Genomic DNA, 20,935 nt, shown 5'->3' with positions numbered 1-20,935 from the left:
TTATAGAGTTTTATGTACAGTGTGTATACAGTGAAATCCAATTTTTACATACCCCCACAGTACCTCTACACGAAAATGTACATAATCTTCGTTGCATGTAAGTTCTATTAATTCCATCTCGCATTTTCCATTTTTCACAGATACATAGAAGTGTGGTTCCACTGTATTTATTATTTATATAAAGAACTGGGGGATGGATGAAGCAAATCCCTGATCCTTAGGTTTACAATCGGAAAAGGGGGGATAATTTACAGGAAAATAGGCGGGCAATTGTGATACAATTCACAAAGTGCCAAGACTGATTTAGAATGTGAAAGCCAGATTTGCTGCTGTTATTTTACACTGCTTCAGATCTTTGGAAGTAAATTTTGGTGCTCAAAGAAAAAGTGTGTAAAAAATTACACCACTTTTATGCCACTTTTTACACCAGTTTTTACACCACATAATAAATCTGCCCCTTAGTGTTGCGCAAATGTTAATAGATGGGTTTTGTCAATTTTGCTTTGCTAAATGGGGAGCCAAAATAAAGATTTTAACACTAATAGAGCATTATGGGAAATATAGTAGTTTTGGTTAGAAGTTTGAGAGACCAGTAAGTTATAGGTTGTGATACCCTATAGCATAAGGGCATGAAGTGGCATAAGTGTTTTAGTACTTGCTTCTGAATGTTAGGGACCTGGGGTTTTCATTATACGAGATATTTCACTATACCTTAAGTCTACTAAAAACCATTGAAATATGAAATATGTTTTGCCACCAATATGGATACATGCACCTTAATTACGATCAAGTAAAAAAAAAAAGGAAATATTTTTAAAAATTTAGAAATAATTGCTTAAAATAGAGTCTATAGGAGATGACCTTCCTGTAATTTGTAGTTTTCTGTATTACAGGTTTTCCGATAAGGGATCCCATACCTGTATTCAAATGTTGGGTGGTATTGTCAAGGTTGATCTGTCAACACTCTACTTACCAGGAAATGATACTGGAACACACTATATGTTAAAATTCCTGCTAGCAATTACTCTGAATGAAGGAAAATGCAGCTTGAATATATAGACTCACAAAATTACACAAGCCTGTGTTTGTTCAGTTCCACAAGGAAAATGCTATTGAGAAGTGACATTTGTGATCTTTATCAGAACAGATATGCATAAGACGTATTCTTTGTCAAACCTGGATCACTGCCTCTCTCTCTCACAATCGCAGATTCCTGTACCTGCAGGTTTAGTGCTCTGAGAGTCTGGCTTTTGAAACACCGGGAAACAGGATGTATATCAGATTATTTTAGGTAAACATTTCCTTGTCAGCTGATCTGTACAGTGTCAAGAAGAGAACAAGGAAGTACAAATAAATTCCAAGCTTCGGATAGCCTCTGTTTGGTTACTTCTTACGGGCTTTTTCAGGAAATGTCTTCTAGCAATACAAAACAATCTTCTGAAAGGAATCAGCAAATCTGTAATTACCAGAACACTGGCCAGGCCACCATCACACCTATAAGGTACATATGAATTCCACAACAAGCAACATACGCAATCTGCACATTACATAGCATATTCCCTGCTTGGATTTTAAATGTAAAAATTCACATTATCAAACAAGTATAAAAACAGCATTTTCTGAGGGTGCTTAATTTTATTTATACTGTATACTGGTCTTACAGGCCCCCATAGCATCACCCATGTCATAATGTTGGCATAAAACATATATTAATAAATGTACAACTTATAACAATGGATTTACTGATCTTTCCTTTCTGCTAACCTTACTATTTAGTTACCCATATTTTCACATCACACCTGCTATTCAGATTGTGGACAGAATACTCACACTGTTGTTAACTGAAACAATAGCATGAAAAGTGTGATATTGTGTTGCAGTATTTGTTTTTCCTCTCTTCTAGATGTAGAAAACATTGGATGTTTTGTTGTCCTCACATTTTATTGAAACACAACAATTGTGTTCTTTAAGATATTTTTATTTCAAAGCCCTGAAACTCGAATTTAGTTTTATGTTAGAAAAAGAAATAATAACAAAAAAAATAAAATATACTGTTTGCAAAAAGCCATCTTTTATTGTAATAACAACTTTAGGTACTTAGTACAGTGCAGGATACAAATGGCAAAAAAAAACAGCCTTTATGTTTTATGGCAGATAGTCCCTATAACAAATGGGATATGTTTTGTGCCTTCATGATTCTTGAGAGTTTCAGGCTACTTGATGCAGGTTTTCATTCAATAATTAGATACATTTGAGTTGTCCAGACGACAATTCGATAAAGTTGAGTTTTCCAGGCGACAATTGTCGCAACTTTATTGGCAAATAAAAGTTGGTCGAATATTCAAACTATTTTTAATTTGAATCGAATTCTAAGTAAATTCGAAGTCATAGTATCCTATTCAATGGTCGAAGTATCCAAAAATTACTTCGAATTTCTAATTTTTGTACTTCGAAAATTCCCTCGAATTCACTTCGACCCTTGATAAATCTGCCCCTAGGTACTAGACTATGTCGCATGAGAAAATGGCATGGAATAAAGCAACTGAATTTATTTTAAAGGTTTTAATATGCCTTTGTATATCTATCAGCAAAATATAGGATGTAGAGGCTTGCTAACGAGGATTTGATTGTGTGAATAAGCTGTTTACATTTAGGGGCATATTTATAAAGGGTTGAATTTCGAATAGAAAAAACTTCAAAATTTGAATTTTAAAAAGACCAACCAAAATTAAGTTGAAGGTTTTTTTTGGTCGAATAGGTCAATTTTCAATCAAATAGGTCCGTATTTGGCCAAATTCTAATCGAAAGGAATATCGCAATCAATCTAATTCGATTCCATGTTTTTCCCAAAAAAACTTTGATTTTTCAAAGTCCACCAATTGACTCCAAATAGGTTCTAGGAGGTCCCCCATAGGATAAAACAGCAATTCGGCAGGTTTTAGATGGCGAATAGTCAAAGTTGAATTTTTAAAAAGACTTTACATGATAAATTTCGATATTTGAATTTCTGAATTTTTTTCAAATGTGAATCGAATTTGGACTATTCTCTAGTTGTACACAAAAGTGCACAAAACCATACAAAAAATTCACCTCGACCTCTGATAAATCTGCCCCTTAGCATGAGCAAGCTTTTTTGCCAAGTTTTGCCGTGAAAATGACACCCATAGACTCCAATGGGTGAAAAAAATTGTCATGCGCCCCTTAGACTTTAATGCATTCTGCCAAATTTTCGCATTTCACAATTCATGGGTGAATCAAAACAGGTCAGATTCGCCCATCACTATATCATGTTTTTTAGTGTTTCTTTTCATTTTGCATCACCGTAAATAGACTAATCCTGCTCTGTCTTGGAGACTTATAACAACAAGGCTGGCTGTGCCGCAGCCAAATGTTTATCTGTTAAGCGAGTAGATTACCTTTATAGATGTACTGTATAGGATCTGTATCCAGAAACCCAGTATCTAGAAAGCTCAGAATTACAGGAAGGCTATCTCTATTACACTCTATTTTAATCTAATAATTCAACATTTTGTACATGATTTCCTTTTTCTCTGTAATAATATAATAGTACCATATCTTGTACTTGAGTCAAACTAAGAAAGAATTCATCCTTTTTGGAAGCGAAACAATCCTATTTGATTTGTTTGATTAATTTTTTTAGTAGACTGGTAAGGAGATCCAAATTACTCAAATATCCCTGGATAACAGGTCCCATACCTCTAATAACTTTGAGTACTGTGCGGACAATTTCCAAGAAAAACTTTTTTTATTCTTGTTTTTGTGGCTGTTTTTGGATTATCTACAATTGTATCTGTTGCACCATTTATGGCTTGGAATTTACAGTAAACTCCATTTCTTTGCACATCACTCCTGCCTTTATCTTCCTACCATTTTTCTTTATAGCCTTGCGCTTTTTTAATTTACTCATATAGAACTATATATCCCTATGTGGAGGATCAAAATAGAAGTTTGTGAACTTGAAGCCTTAGACCAGTTAAACCAGTCTAGGATAGGTGGGTTGGGTGTTGTCACTAGAATGGAACAACAGTTAACAATGTATATAACATGAAAATGTAGAGCAGCTTCAGTGAGAAGGGTTCACTTTCTATGTGAAATAAGGAGAAAAAGGCTGTCGTTGGTTATATTTCAATACAATTGCAAAGCCTTGGATATTTTTTATGTCTGATTGCGGTTTACCCTAAAAGGACCCAAAGTCATACAATAGTTTTTACTGTTGAATAAAAAAACAGTAATTACCAACTTATGCTCACTTCAATGTCCCTTAGCAAAAAAAGTGTCTGTTGTTAGAAAAAAAGCATTAATTAAATATTTCCTTAAATTTGACACGTTCTTTCATCACCTGGATACAAACCACATACAAAGTAGTAACAGATTAATTGCTTTGGGTATGCAATTATATACACAAACCTTACTCTTTACCTGTACCCCTAGAGTATTTGTTTTCTCTAATTAGACGCTCATTAGAGAAAGGGGAGCACTTCTGAAATAAGTCAGTTTAAAGCACTTGGTGATACCCCTCATTTTGAGTTAACGTATTGCACTATGTTGGTTCCTAATTTCTGTTGCCACAGGGGCTGATCCCTTTGCATATATTTCCCTGGAAATATATATATTCGTTTGGATTTTTTCACATACAAAGTACTCCAAAATGGCTTCTAAAAAGGAGTTGTTGATCAGGCTGGAACCCTAAGTATGACACAGCATCGGTCTGTAAATTAGGTGTTATTGTTTTGAAGTTTTATTGAATATGCAGATAAAATGGGGCTGATGTGTTCCTCATGTAACGTGCCTCCATTTAAAGGAAGGTGTCCTCTTTGCAGCAGGGATAAATTGTGTGCAGGACAGATGCCTCTTTGTCTGTATTGGCCTTGGATTCTCAGTCTCCACCATGAATTAAAAATGTCTGTGAACAGGTGAAACAGATGTGCGTTCAGTGATGGATTAATGACATGTGGGTCCCCTAGGCAACATCCACACAGGCCCCCCCATCTGGGCTACTCACGGGTGTTTCAGGGGGTCCTTGGAGGCTCACATGCACCAGAGCTCTCTAATCTGGGTCACTGTCACTGGATCAGTACGCAGCTAGGCTAATGCATGTACCAGGCCTGTCTTCTTCTCCCAGCAGGTGTGCCTAGGGTTGCCACCTGTTCGGTTTTGACCCAAACAGTTCGGTTTTTGTAAGGCCTGTTCGGGTCTAAACTTTCTGTTTGGTTTTCAGCCTTATGAAACCCAAACAATGATCAGGCCAATACTGTACATGAAAATAATTTAAATACTAAGATGCTCACATCAACATGGCTTAGTTACTATCAAGTACAATCATTTCTTATTATTACAGATACAAAAAACAACAAATCAATCAAAAATAAGAATGTTTTTTTTCTAAATTAGCATTGCTGTATTTCAGAGCTTTCTAGATAACTGATTTCTGTATAATAGATCCCATACCTGTAATTAAACGATTGGGCTTACACGTCAAGCAGACTATAGCAAGAGATAAGGTTGCCACCTGTGTGGTTTTGAACTGGGCATAAACAGTGAATACAAATCCAGCCAGTTGCATGTAAGTGATGCAATAACCTTGCCCTTGGTGTCATAATTCCACCAACATCATTGTGCCCTCCTCTGATGTCATCATGTCTGTTCCTACATCAATACCCCACCCCCAATGTTATCTGCCTGCCCCAGTGTTCGGGTTTAGCCATCAGCAAAGGTGGCACCCCTAGGGGGCACATTTACTATTGGTCAAATATCGAGGGTTAACTCGATATTCGACCCTCAAAGTAAAATCCTTCGACTTCGTAAATCGAAGTCGAAGGATTTACCGCATATGCTTCGTGCGAACGATCGAAGGAGAAATCGTTCGATTAAATCCTTCAAATCGAACAATTCGAAGGATTTTAATCCATCAATCGAAGGATTTTCCTTCGATCAAAAAAACCTTAGAAAGCTTATGGGGACCTTTCCCATAGGCTAACATTGGTGCTCGGTAGGTTTTAGGTGGCGAAGTAGGTGGTCGCAGTTTTTTTTAAAGAGACAGTACTTCGACTATCGAATGGTCGAACGATTTTTAGTTCGAATCGTTCGATTCGAAGTCGTAGTCGAAGTAGCCAATTCGATGGTCGAAGTAGCCAAAAAAATAATTCGAAATTCAAAGTATTTTTCATTCTAATCCTTCACTCGAGCTTCACTCTAAGTTTCACTCTAAGTAAATGTGCCCCCTTGTGTGCCCAACAGTGCAAATAAGAATAAATAAAATAGAATAGATTGAATAAAAAAGCTCCATGAGCCCCTGATCACATTGGGCCCCAACAGGCTATAGACTAGGGAAGCAATAATCAGTGCACAACCAGAGTGATGGCAATGAGAGAGCTGATCACCGTGTATGATTGCAGAACACTTTCTTTCGGGGACACTGATTTTTTGGTGGGCTTTCTGATAATCACACATTCTGGGGACACAATATGGTTTTTGAAGTAGATTCATATCAGCTTCCGGAAACAAGAACCGGCACAGGTGAGACGTGTAACCAGCCCTGAAGTCCTGCATAGCAACTTGTCCAGCCTCATGAGTCTGACCGCTCACATTACACACTCCTAAAACTCATACATAATAAACCACACGCTTTTTTCAAACAAATCTTAATTTGAAAGCGACTAATCGCGGTTATTCTGTAAAACACACACTAACAAAACGTAACATAAGTAGCTGCCAACCCAGCGGCGCGGCCACGCCCCCTTCCCCCTCCAGCCCTGTGACGCAAACACGTCTACGCAGCCTAAAGTCACCAACGCGGAAATGGTTGTCAGCCTTAGTGTTCCATAGGTAGAATCAGCACTGTGTCTTCCCTTTGCGCTGCATAGTGGCCGGGCTGTTACTGCTCCTGCTTTCCCGAGGCCCCGGAACAGCTGCACCCATGGGTGGCACTGACAGCGGCGGGCTGGTTTAGAGATGCGCTTCCAATGCTGAAAGATAAACAGAGAGTGTGAGTGAGGGATGGGATCCAGCCAACCGGCTTCTTACTCTGTGCAACATCATCAACTGTGTGCTACCATTTTTGTTTTGTAATGCTTTAGGGGTATCCTAATGGTGAACCCTATATTTGTTAGACTCTGGAATTTCCAGTATACACACCTGTTCTTGTTCATTGATCATATCCATTGGCACAATCTCATACCTCATGATTCCTATTGACACATGCAGCACTTCTCATGTAGGCTGTGAATGGCAAGCTCTTGTGCCAGCTCCCCAACTCAGCTCTAAGGAGGCAACAAATCTGTTGTCACAATACATGATAATGTATGCACTTGCCAATTTATGCATGCGCTTGCCAATTTGTGCATGCAAATGCCAACTATCAATTCTAGCATTGAATACAGGGCTACAACCAGAAGTTATGGCTTTTTGGATCCCCCCCAAATAACAGGGGCCTCCCTAGCTACATATTTTATTTATTTATTATGTAGCAACCCAAATGCATCTTCTGTTATATAGCTTCTGTTATACAGCATATATATTTTTGTGAAGGCATGATTGTTCCCTGCAAATTATTATAATCAAGTTTATCTTTCTATTTACAATTTTTTTTGTAGAGTCCATATAAATATCACAAATGAGATTGCATGCAAAGGGACCTGTGAATAAGAATGTTGTTGGGACAATGCAAATTGCTCCACATATAGATGGCCCTTTTGGTGCATGGTACAGTTGGTTATGTATAAATGTGGATATTGGTTCTTGTTTTGAGAGTTGCATTTTGCACAGAGCTGATGTCAGTGAATGTGGCATAAGTCTTGAATGCATCGTTATACCTAAATTATCTTTCTGTTTGAAGGCTATGTTGACAAAAATGTTTCACTAATATAAATCTAATCATTTGCTCTACAGCATCTGAATTTTTTGGCCTTGTGTTTGTGAGGGCCTTAAATTTATCAGCTGCTGTGTATCAGTACACTGTTGTACATACAGCTGTCATAGACCTACCTAGCAGTGAGAGCTTTCCGCCTACTTCTTAATTAAAATGACTGGATATAATAAAACCTTTCTTGCTGTTTTAATTGGGTAAGAGTTAGGGCCAGTTACAATCCCATGATTACTGCATTTTTCCCCTAAGACAGAATAGTTTCTTTAATTGCAAACATTTTCTAATGTTACCATCTTGTGGGTCACCTGACTGATGTTTAAATAATAATGTTTCCCAAGAATCACTGATAAAAACAAAAACAAAAAAAAACAACTGGCTAAAGTTTAGTGATTTTACACAGATCATATCCTAATTAATCTACAAAAGTGCTACATTATTTATTATACTACTCAGGTTTCAGTCCATTATCTCATACACCTGACAACATATGGCACTGATTTTAACTAATAACATCACCAAGAACTGTTCTATTTTTAATATACTTTTTTTAATACTGTTTTATAGATCTTGATGAGAAATCATTGCAACTATAAAGCTTTACTAGATCTGTAATACTGGTTCCACTAATATATTTTACCTTTTTTTCCCAGAGCCTCAGAGGGGCAGGAGGCAATAGATCTGAAAGGATCTGATACCACCCAATCTGAAACCATGGACCTGAAATTCAGCAACTCAAGAAAATATATATCCATCAGCATCCCTTCAAAATCTGACACAATGTCACCGCATATTAAATCTGTAGATGATATCCGGGTGCTTGGAATCAATCTCAGCCAGTTTCAAAAGACTGTGCAATTTTTTATTTGTGTTTCCGGAGTTTTTGTTTTTTATTTAATATATGGATATTTACAGGTAAGGCATTATTTCTCTCTTTCTCTGGATTTGTGTTTGACATAAATGTATTGTAAACTGGCTGTAGTGTTTGACTACGCAATGTGATGCATTTTTTAATCAGGTTATTCATGACCTTGTTTTTTGTTGTTTTGCACAAGAAGAGTATAACATTTTTAAATACAAAAAAGGATGACAATTTTAAACATAGTTATTGTTGGGTATTGTGTATTTACCCAGGCAAAAAAATTGCCTTTCCAGAAACCCTTAGTATTTGTATGTTATTCTAGGAACACTAGGTTGCAGGTGTTAATACATATTCCATTACGTTTCAACAGCAACTGTAAGTATTCTGTAATAAAATAGAGAAAATAGCAATAATCGACGTAGGCAAATGCACATTTCCCTTAAGCATCCCTTCATGTCTTTCTGATAAGTTCTGTCACACTGTGTCTCACAAGCTGGAAACTGATCAGATAAGTGTTAAGAGATGCTTCCTTTTTTGGGGATTGGCGTATTTGCCATTATGCCCATTAGTTGCCAATGCAGGTTGTGCTCCGGTTATGTTTCATGATATTATGAGTGCAAGAACTACTTATATAAAATCGAAAAAAAAAAAACTTATAAAAGAGCAATATTACATTAATTTATGTTTGATATATGTCCCCTTTTGCTAAATAAAAGTATACATACTGTGTATATTAATTTGAAGCATAATACCTTTAAAAATGACGGTAGCAGTGATTGAATCTTCGCTACCTTCCATATATCACTTCCCATTACAGATATGTGGGTTTCCCAAAAGTGTCACTGGAAAATATGCTGCTATTGAATGCTAAACTGGGAAACCAAAGCATCACATTTTCTTGTCCAAATCCCATATGATATTTAGGTCATATGGCTATAATACACTAGTAAGATCTAATAAGATTATTACGGATCTGATGAGATTTTTACCTAGAATAGAATATATGCCTCCATCTTTAAACTTGTTTTTGCTTAGTTCTCCTGCTTTTTGGTGAGTTGTGTTTTCTGTTCAGTATGTCAAAAGTTTGAAGTGCCTAATCCCACCCCTCATCCTGCAGATATAAAATAAAAATGCCTTGTTCATCAAAATACACTTTACTCACTTTACTGTGTGCTATTGCAATACTTTTATTATAGAAATATAGTCATTGTTTTCTGTTTATAAAGTATGAAAAAATGTGTGTTATGCATAATGAAAGAAACGTAAATCTAAGAATCTTTTTAATATACACCTATCAACAATTTTTTGTGTTTTTTAAGTTGTAGGTTGATATTCTTTAAAGTACTGGTTCTAATTCCTGAAACAGTGTAACAGAAGCCAAATTATTAAAAAACCTAGAGGAAAATTGAAATAACCAGAATATGGTATTTTTTTTTCAATAACAATTACATTTACAAATAGCATTACATTCTTTAATGTATATTGGACAGTTATTATTATTATTCATAAAAAGAACAGGGTAATGTTTATTCAGTAAGGGGTAGGCAATCCACATTGAATTAAGTTGTTTTTTTTTTCCCTGGGCCTGTCCACTTCTTCAAGAATAGAATATAACAGTGTCACACCATTATCCTTTTGCCATCACATTTTAAGCATGGCACAATTCTGGCGGGCACTTGAAAGTGATGTATGTGCAACTGGGCACATGGCTAACAATTCATATGAGAGTTACAAACATGTAATGTAGCTTTGGTTTCAGTGTACTGTATATAATACTTAGTAAAGGGAAGTCTTTGCTCCAGGCTTTTAGTTCTAACATGTCTTATAATGCTCATGTTTCTTATTTAGGAGCTGATCTTTTCAGTGGAAGGATTTAAACCCTTTGGATGGTACTTGACATTAGTGCAATTTGGATATTACTCCGCCTTTGGCTTAGTAGAACTTCAACTGACGCAGGATAAACGAAGAAGGTATCTCAATCAACAATGTCACGTCTATCAGTTATATTTAAAGGGATGGTTCACCTTTAAGTTAACTTTTAATGTGTTATAGAATAGCTAATTCTAAGTAACTTTTCATTTGGTCGTCATTTTTTCTTTTGTATAGTTCTTGAATTATTTGCCTTCTCTTTTTCTCTTTACAGCTTTCAAATGAGGGTCACTGACCTCATCTAAAGAACAAATGCTCTGTAAGGCTACAAATGTATTGTTATTGCTACTTATTACTACTCATCTCTGTATTCAGGCCCTCTCCTATTAATATTGCAGTCTTTTATTCAAATCCATGCATAGTTGCTAGGGTAATTTGGACCCTTGCGAGCAGATTGCTGGAATTGCAAACTGGAGAGCTGCTGTATAAAAAGCTAAATTTGCAAAATGTCTCAGAATATCACGCTCTACCTCATACTAAAAGTTCATGTAAAGGTGAACAATCCCTTTAAGTTCCTGTTTACAGAGAGTGTTGGCTGCAATTCTCTCCACCTGTGTTTTTTAGGCAGGCGAAGAGGAGCAGATCTGCTCTCTTTCACAGCTCTGTATAGCTGCAGTGTCAGGCACAGCTTCCGTCTGTGATCATATATGTGCAAAGTAGATTGTGCACAAAATTTGAAAGGCATTTTCAAGTCAATTTTTGCTAGTGTATTTGCACTCAGGTGGATGCTGTGCCTGTCAGTGCAGCTATATGGAGCTGTGTAAGTGAGTGGATCTGCTTCTCTCCACCTGTCTATATGTAAATATAAGCAGAGAAAAGTGGAGCCAATGCTCTGTGCAACCAGGGCCTAATTACCAATATAATTAGCTGACATTACATACCTTTAGTATAAGACTATCTTTTCTGATAATATATATTGCTTAGAACAAATGTTGAAGTGCATTTGTCATCTTTTTTGAGATTTTATTTCTTTCCATTTTTACAGAATACCTGCAAAAACCTACATGATTATAGCTTTCCTAACTGTGGCTACAATGGGTCTGTCAAACACTTCCCTGGGATATCTCAATTATCCTACTCAGGTTATTTTCAAATGCTGTAAACTGATCCCTGTCATGATTGGAGGGATATTTATTCAAGGTAGGTATATTTCTTGAATTTAAAGGAGAACTAACCCCTGCTAGTAACAACAGCCCCCATTAACTGCCTGCCATTGTCCCCCTCCGCTCTCACACTGTGCATTAGTCAAAAAGAAGCCCCTGGAAAAAAACCTGACCCTAAAATGCAGAGAAGTGCAGGGGAGTTCATCTTCTGCCCATTCACATTCTCTTGTGGTCTCAACACTGGAGTATGCGCATTTGAATCCAATTCCTGACTAGGCCCCATTGTGCATGCTCCCGCAGGCTTTCGGTCATGTCGGCACATTTCATTGGCAAAATGAAAATGTGTTAACGTAGATACATATTTTTACATACTTTTATTATGTTGTCAATAAACAGTAATTCATATTGCTGCATACAGTTGTATCTAATGAATATACAGTTGTGTTCAGAATAATAGCAGTGTGTTTAAAATAGTAAATAAAGCTCAAAATCCATATAATAGCTTTTATTTCTACACACGCAAATGCATTGTGAACACTGCACATTCTATTCCAAATCAAAGGGAATATTAGGCTGTTCTAAAAAATTGCAGTATCTGCATTCTTCTTTACAAACTCAAACATTTTTCAGTTTATGCAGTGAATGTTTGAGATTTTGCTTTCCTTTCCATGATGGTTGTGCCACCACGCTTCCCTGTCTTCACTGTGTACTGTGGCTTGAATTCAGGGCCCAAAAAGTACAATCCTGCTTTCATCAGTCCACAAAATATTGTACCATTTCTCCTTAGGCCAGCCAATGGTTTTTTTTTTGGCAAATTGTAACCTCTTCAGCACATGTCTTTGCGGGGCTTCTTTCCAATACATTGGCTTCACATAGGCATCTTCTAATTGTAACAGTACTTACAGGTAACTTAAATCTTCCTGGAGCTGATCATTGGCCAAGTCAATCATTTGGCTGTTCTTCTATACATTCGCGATTGGTAGTTTTCTTCCACATCTTTCAGGTTTTGTTTGCCATTTTAAACCATTTGAGATCATTTTAGCTGAGCAGCCTATAATTTTTTGCACTTCTTTATATGTTTTCCCCTCTCCAATCAAAGTTTTAATCAAAGGACGCTGTTCTTCTGAACAATGTTTGGAACAACCCATTTTTACTTTCCGAGATAAATGCACTATAACCAGCATGCACAACATTTGCTACCTTCCTTCTTAAAATAAGGGCCGTCATTTTCTGATTCTGTTTTTTCACAGAATGATGACCTCACTGCTATTATTTGCACATGGTACATAACTGTTCAGTGAGTTTGCAATTGATCCCCAGCATGCAGCTCAAATTAAAAAGCAATCAGTGGAAAACATGAGAGCTGCAAAGTGGGAAGTAGACTTCTGACTGTTATGTTAGACATCCGCTCACTCCAGCCTTAATCGATTACATAAACATTTTTTATTTTGCACCGCCTATCTATTTGCCCAGTTTTTATTTTTATACTGAACAATTCCTTTAATTATTCAATTTCACAGAATCAGCAGCATGACTGTTCGGTCTTTTGGTTTTCTATTACTCTACTATACCTACTATAGTAAATTATTTGCCATGTAGCAATATAATTTCTACCAAAAACAGCGATTGATCCAGTTATTGATTTCAGACTGCTATTATTCTGAACACACCTGTATTGGTGGTGCAGTGTTTGGTTATAGCATAAAATTTGAAAGGCTTAAGATACAGATCTATTTGCCTTAGTTCCTGAGGACCACAGACACTTAAACACTTATACTTCAATGTTATTACCTTAGCAACCAGGAAGCAGTTTGAAATTTAGAATGTCAGGGGGACAATAGAGCATCTAAATAGAAATACTTAATAAAAAAAGATTAAATTTAAAAAAAATATTACAGTCTCTTTGATTTGAATCTTCAGTGTTCTACCATCTACTAATGTGTCCTTTCTTTGTATCTTAAACAGGAAAGCGCTATAATGTAGCAGATGTGGCTGCAGCTGTCTGTATGAGTGCTGGACTTATATGGTTTACACTAGCTGATAGCACAGTTGCACCCAATTTCAACTTAACAGGTATGTAGGTACATTTACATGTACAAACAAGTATGAATCTGAATAACAAAGTACTGTACAGAATACAAAATGTGCAAAAAAAAACAATTTTCCTAACTAGAATGGCTTCATGAGAGGTATGAGATATTTTATCCGGAAACCCTTTATCCAGAAAGTCCTGAATTATGGAAAGGCCATCTCCCATAGATTCCATTTTTTCAAAGTAACCCAAATTTTAAAAATTATTTCCTTTTTCTCTGTAATAATAAAACAGTACCTTGTACTTGATCCCAACTAAGATATAATTAATCCTTATTGGAAGCAAAACCAGCCTATTGGGTTTATTTAATGTTTACATGATTTTCTAGTAGACTTAAGGTATGAAAATCCAAAATAGGGAAAGATCCGTCATCCGGAAAACCCCAGGTTCCAAGCAATCTGGATAACAGGTCCCATACCTGAACTTATATCTGCAGCATTAAGGGGGAGATTCGTAACCTTTAAATATGTTTGTGGCACACATAATATTTTGTCTCGTCGGGTGGGGGGAGAGCAACACAACTCCAACAAATGTCTTAAATCACTTCCCTATATACATTTCGGAATCATGGTGCTTATGTATTTCTCCTTAAAATATGGACCACTTTGTATTTGAATGGTAGCTGCTCGTCTGTGCCATAAGGCTAATAGATAACCATAATGAATAAGTGAATTGGGCTAGTGTGTGGCATTTTGGCCACAAAAAGTGGTCTATTGCTTATAGTTTCACATGTAAAACTGATTTCCTTGGTTGATTAACTCAAATATTTATAAGCCTTGCTGTAGAGAAGCTGTAATTCTATGCTCATGTTAGCATAGCAAATATGTAATTGGCCATGTAGAATAGTTATCGTTTGCATAGGAGAACACAAGGGAAAATATGCTTAGCTATTTCCATATCATTGTCTGAAAAAAGCCATGGCATTATTATACCGTAATACACTAAAATATTATTATTATTGTACTAATGTGATGCATAGGGATGGCCATATTCTGCCCCGCAGCTTTTGTATAACTATAATTCACATTATTCCTTTGCAACATTGGAAATACTGGCAGTTATAGGTCAGTTACCTCCATAATACTGTATCCAAGCCTTTGTTTATTACTGCACCAGGACAATCCTTCCTTTTGGATAATTACATGTTCTATAATATACAGGGGTGCCTGAAAGTTTTTGAACCCTTTCAAATTGAATATTTTGTTTTAGATCACGTAAAAATGATCTAAAACAAATTGTGTTTTTCAAATAAGTTCTAAAACTAAATAATGAGAACCCAGTTAAACAAATGAGTCAAAAACATAATTCTTATTCATTTATTTTTTGGAGGGATTCAAAAGTGATCACAAACGTTCAAGCTCCCCTATATATAGAAGGTGTAATAGAATAAATTAATATGATTCCTTTATGTTTTTCCACCATTTCTGATGGTTTCATTGATGTACTATGGAAAGTAATGAATGGAAATTGCAGTTTGACCCTGTATAAGACATTTGTCAGAATACATATCACTATATAGATAGATAGATAGATAGACAGACAGACAGACAGATATAGATATATACATTGTGTAATGTTTAACCATATTAACTCTATTCCTATTAATTAATATGGAACGTGACAATGACATTAAGCCAAAGCAGCCCAAATTCTGTCTTTATTGCCACATTTTTCTTTTCCGAGGCGGCATGTAAGGTAACATATGCTAAATGAATATTGACACTAGCATATGCATGGGTAAATGCATAAACCAGCGAAAAGTCTTCCAGGCACTGAGGCTTTCAGAATACATGGGACTTTCTCTGTTTTATATTAACTTTCAAATGAAAAATTCTTAAGGATTCTGTTGCCTACGGGTAGCAGTTTGGATGCTAGTTACTAAATGCCAAATTGACTTCACTTGACTTTTACTCATAAATTTCTCAGAAACATTGATACATAAACTAGTCTGATTTCAGCTGAAGCGCTACTTACATAATTTAATCAGATTCCTTTGAACAATGTGAGGGACAAATCTATTCAGATGACATTTTTGCCTAAAGGAAGCAGAAGTATTCAGCAAGTATAAACAAAACATAATCTTATGTTGTCTCAGCCAAGTATTCTTATCATAAAAATCAAGTTGAATTGTTTTTTATTCACAGAGCATATTCCTTATTCTGCACTTGGGCAAGTGCTCCCATCTTAAAGAGGAATGGTCATTTTATATATATATATATATATATATATATATATATATATATATATATATATATATATATATATATATATATATATATATATATATATATATATATATATATATATATATATATATATATGTACCCCTTCGTCAGGTGATCCGTACTACCTACCATTTTGGATTTCTGCTGAATCCCAAATCTGAACCCTAATTTTCATATAAAAATTAGTGTGCAAAAGGGGAAAAAAAGTGATTTAGCCAAGTCCAAGAGCCTTGCCGAACCAAATCCAAAACCTTAATCAAGTACATAAATTCAAGTGGTCTTAAGGGGATCGAAAAATGTTTTGTCCAATTCAGTAATACAGTAAATATAGCCATAATAATAAATTATGCAGATCATGTGACACCATTTTTTTTTCTGAAGGTGTATTGCTAATATCACTGGCGCTTTGTGCTGATGCTGTTATTGGAAATGTTCAAGAAAAGGCAATGAAACTGCACAATGGATCCAATTCAGAAATGGTAAACGAATATGATGTTTTTTTACTCCTATATAAAATTAAATGCTTATATGTTACTTCTACACAGCCACATATCTGCTAAAATGTGAGCAGATATTATCCTTATTATAACAGGGTCCATTTTCCATATTCAATGTAACATGATCTGTATTACTATTGGTTTCAGGTCCTGTACTCCTATTCTATAGGATTTGTTTACATTTTGCTAGGATTGAGCATTACTAGTGGACTTGGTTCTGCAACAGCATTCTGCTCTATGGTATGTATAAAAATGCACATACTGTACATTTATACAAGTTTAGGAAAACTCTAACCATCATATTATTGGTTATTTATTTCTTGTTTGTTAAAAGAAGGATTAGGCAAAAGATTGCATTTAGTACTCCAGTAATCCTACCTTCCTGTTTTTCAGCATCCATTCCAAACCTACGGATATGCATTCTTTTTCTCTTTAACTGGCTATTTTGGAATCTCCTTTGTACTTGCTTTGATTAAGATTTTTGGTGCTCTCGTTGCAGTCACAGGTATGGGTCTTGGACAAATTATATCAACCACATAATTACTGTAACATAATGTGACATATAAAGTAAGCTCACCAATTTACCCTGGGGATTATTTTGTTGTCCCTGCTTCTTATGTGATTTCAGGCACAAATATTAAACCAAATAGTGTGGGCCAAAGTTGTCATTTCTACAGTAGGTCTTTACATCAAAATGTTGTGAACGATGCTGAGTAAAACTAGTAGGTAGTGTTACAGGGAAATACCAGTTTTTTTTTTTAATGCACTAAAGTTGAAGTGCAAACAATCAATTTGGCATGCTTTTTAGCCTTTTGCAACATTTTCTCGCAGAAATACAGCCTAAATGCAATGGTTTCACTAGTTCAGTTATTTGTACACAGATGAGCACCTTTGGAGGAAGAGTCAACAGACAGGTGGCAAATGGACATGTACTTGCACACCCTTTGATTAAGTACAGTGCAACTAATGCAACACTGAGCACCTACAAGTGCATCATTTGGAGAGCCCTGTACTTACTGCCTGATAAATTTAGTAAGGTGTTAAGAACATGACTCTCTTAATCTGGCCATACACCAGCCAATAAAAGCTGCAGACAGACCGAGCCAGCAGCTTATTGGCCCGTATATGGGGCCCTCCGATGGGCTGCCCCAATCGATATCTGGACGAAAGTCGGCAGATGTTAATCGGGCAGGGGTAAAAATCTCGTTGGATCTGTTCGTTGATGCAGTTTTGCGATCTGACCGCCCATATACCTGTCGTTATGATCCGATTGTTGGGTGTATCAGGGAGAGATGGTCACCTTAAGAGTGCCTCATGGCACAACTGGCAAATGCATGCTAATACAGAGTAGTTCAAGTTGGTGCAAGCACATTATAAGAGTTGCAGCTCTGAGCCCATTTTTGTGCTTCTTGATACTAAATGAGCCAAGTAATGAGTAATGGTATTGTCAACTGAAAATTTCTGTAACTTAAAATGTTTATTTTATTATTGTTTCTCATAGCTCCCATTTTTAATTTGCTATTTGTTGTTTTCCTACAGTAACCACTGGAAGAAAAGCTATGACAATTGTTCTCTCCTTCATGTTTTTTGCTAAACCATTTACTTTTCAGTAAGTTATTTCTCTTTGGTTTCAAATGCCTCAGATTTGAAATGTATTTATGTGTGTATATGTGTTATCTGTGAATGTATTTTTGTATAGATCTCATCAGCACAATATCCAGCCAAATAAATAGCCTCCCCACCTATTATAAAATATAATGATATTATGTCACCTTGGAGTTCCATGACCCTATAAGGTAATGGAACCTACAGTTCATGGATCTCTAAGGTGACATGTCATTTATGTATATTTTAATCATTTGTAATGTAAAAATGTAATTTGTAATAAGATGTCAAAATCACACAAGTTTTGAGACCTTTATAAAAAAACTTACCCTCACTGTTTATGCTTTTATATAGTCATAGACCTTCTTGGTGATTTCTTATATCTTTTTAAAATGCAGTTGGATTTACAATATCCATTTTGCATGAGAGAGTGACATACAGTATCTAAGCTGCAGATCCTCAGTGTCTTCATCTCACCAGTCAACCTTCCTTGCTGAGCTGCCACCTTTGCAAAAATCCTGCAATAAGCAGTGCATCATAAGCTCCTACTGCTCACAATTGGTGTGGTTCAACCTAACTGTAATAAAACTTAACCACATTGTCAACCAACAGTCATTTTGCAGCTTAAATTCAAATGACAAAACCGAATAATTACGGTGCAAGTATGGGATCCGTTATCCGGAAACCCGTTATCCCGAAAGTTCACATAGACTCCATTATCATCAAATAATTAAGTTTTTGTTTTTTAAATAATTTCCTTTTCTCTGTAAAAATAAAACAGTAGCTTGTACTTGATCCTAACTAGAATATAATTAATCCTTACCGGAGGCAAAACAAGCCTTTTGGGTTTAATTCATGTTGATATTATCATTGGTAGACTTAAGGTCTAAATTACGGAAAGACTCCTTATCCGGAAAACCCCAGGTCCCGAGCATTATGGATGACAAGTCCCATACCTCTCAGACTGGTAGTTGATTCATGTTCTCCTACAAAATCGATGTACCACCTTCCTCCCTCCTCCCACACAAGATCTTGAGCCAGCTTTCCCTCTCACCCAGAGTTCATGTGCCAGCTCTCCCTTTATATTCTCTACCTCCATATTCAAATGCTAGCTTTCCCTTCTTTATAAATTCCATGTGCCAGCTACTTCTTTAAAGAATAATGTCCCAGGGTCCCACCAAAACTACACGTCTTCTCTCCCCAAAATTACATATGCCATTTCTCTCCTCAAGGATAATGTCCCAGGGTCCCACCACCTTTTTATTTACTAGCTGTGATAAATCTGAAAGCATCTTGACCAGGAGTATCTGACATCCGCCTGGGCACTATCAGTGTTTTTTAGCCAGTCCAATGTGCAGTGAGGCCTTCATAGAAGTTTACCCATTACTCTTTCCATCTTCCCTCTTTTTTATCAGTGAAGTATTTGCTGGCTGTGTTTTATACTACAAACTGTGCTTGTGAACTGCTTTTGAACAAGATTATAACACAGACTAATGTTTGCTATACTACACTTTGCTTTTTCAGGTATGTGTGGTCTGGCTTGTTGGTTGTGCTTGGAATATTTTTAAATGTCTACAGCAAGAACATGGATAAGATGAAACTTCCCCAAATTCTCGCCCTTTTGAAGAAAGGTCCTGAAGGAAAAACAAGGACGTTCTCACAAACTGTATAAATATTTTGGGTTTTATATATTTTTTTTAAAGCTTCTTTTTAATATTATTACAAAAATCATTAAATGATTATATTTTTCCAAGGGGAATATGGATAATCTATAGAGATGTTGAAGGCACATTGCCTGACTGTTACTGCTAATGAGTACAAACTGTTCTTTCAGGGCAAAAGGAGCCATTCTACCCCTCCTCTGACTTTGGACAGTTTGCTTATTGTGATATCTTGTGGACTTCTTTACTGCAGGCATCTGTACTCTCTCTATGTAGAGGTACACACAGAAGGGACCATTACATTTTATTACATTTTTTAAATGATTTTAATATTTCACCCAAAGTCTAAAATCATTGTTTCAAGGCTGTATATTTTGAATGGAGAAATTGCATATAGATATATTAAAATGTGGACCTTCAAGTACATTCAACAGGCACTGTATGTAAGTTTGCATCATATTTGTTTTACAAAGAAAAGTTTCTCAGCCAACTGCATTCAAATTGTGCATTACTTTTTATTACACTGAGTGTTGCCATTTTTTACATAACACGTAGGAAGTTTGTTAATACAGGTATTGGATTTGTTATCCAGAAACCCTATTTCCAGAAGGCTCCAAATTACAGGAAGGCCAGCTCCCACAGACTCCATGTTAATAAAATCACATTTTTAAAAATGATTTCCTTTTTTTCTATAATATTAAAACAGTACCTTGTACTTGATCAAAACTAAGATATAATTAGTCCTTATTGGGGGCAAAATAAATCTATTAGGTTATTTAATGTTTAAAATATTTTTAGACTTAAGGCATGGAGATCTAAATTACAGAAAGATCCCTTTTCTGGGAAAACACCAGGTCCCGAGCATTCTGGATAAAGGTCCCATACCTGTAGAGTACAGTAAAAATATATCAAATGAAATCTATGATGTCTTAAAGGAATTTGTGGTTAATTTAAAGTCCTTTCAAACCAGCCATGAGCAGATCTCTTAGTGGTTGTATGGATTGGCTGAATGTATAATACAGAGGCAATAGCTTCTATTGGAGCAAGGGTTTTTTGGTAGTCCTACTACACTGATGTTT

General features: G+C 35.9%; 1 protein-coding gene across 2 annotated transcripts; it reads left to right on the top strand.

Annotated features, from left to right (window-relative positions):
* Window positions 1-1,353: 1,353 nt before the first annotated feature.
* On the top strand, window positions 1,354-20,600 carry slc35b3.S (solute carrier family 35 member B3 L homolog). Of its 2 annotated transcripts, none has more exons than XM_041567059.1 (10): window positions 1,354-1,501; window positions 8,536-8,797; window positions 10,593-10,714; window positions 11,659-11,813; window positions 13,742-13,849; window positions 16,475-16,572; window positions 16,738-16,830; window positions 16,984-17,095; window positions 18,130-18,199; window positions 19,720-20,351. In XM_041567059.1, exons 1-10 carry the CDS (start codon window positions 1,410-1,412, stop codon window positions 19,865-19,867), a joined length of 1,260 nt encoding a protein of 419 aa, XP_041422993.1. In that variant the 5' UTR covers window positions 1,354-1,409; the 3' UTR covers window positions 19,868-20,351.
* Window positions 20,601-20,935: the final 335 nt, after the last annotated feature.

Source organism: Xenopus laevis, chromosome 6S (genome assembly GCF_017654675.1).
Source record: "Xenopus laevis strain J_2021 chromosome 6S, Xenopus_laevis_v10.1, whole genome shotgun sequence".
NCBI classification, from domain to species: Eukaryota; Metazoa; Chordata; class Amphibia; order Anura; family Pipidae; genus Xenopus; species Xenopus laevis.
Note: the sequence above shows the minus strand (reverse complement) of the source record. Positions and strands in the feature narration are given on the sequence as shown.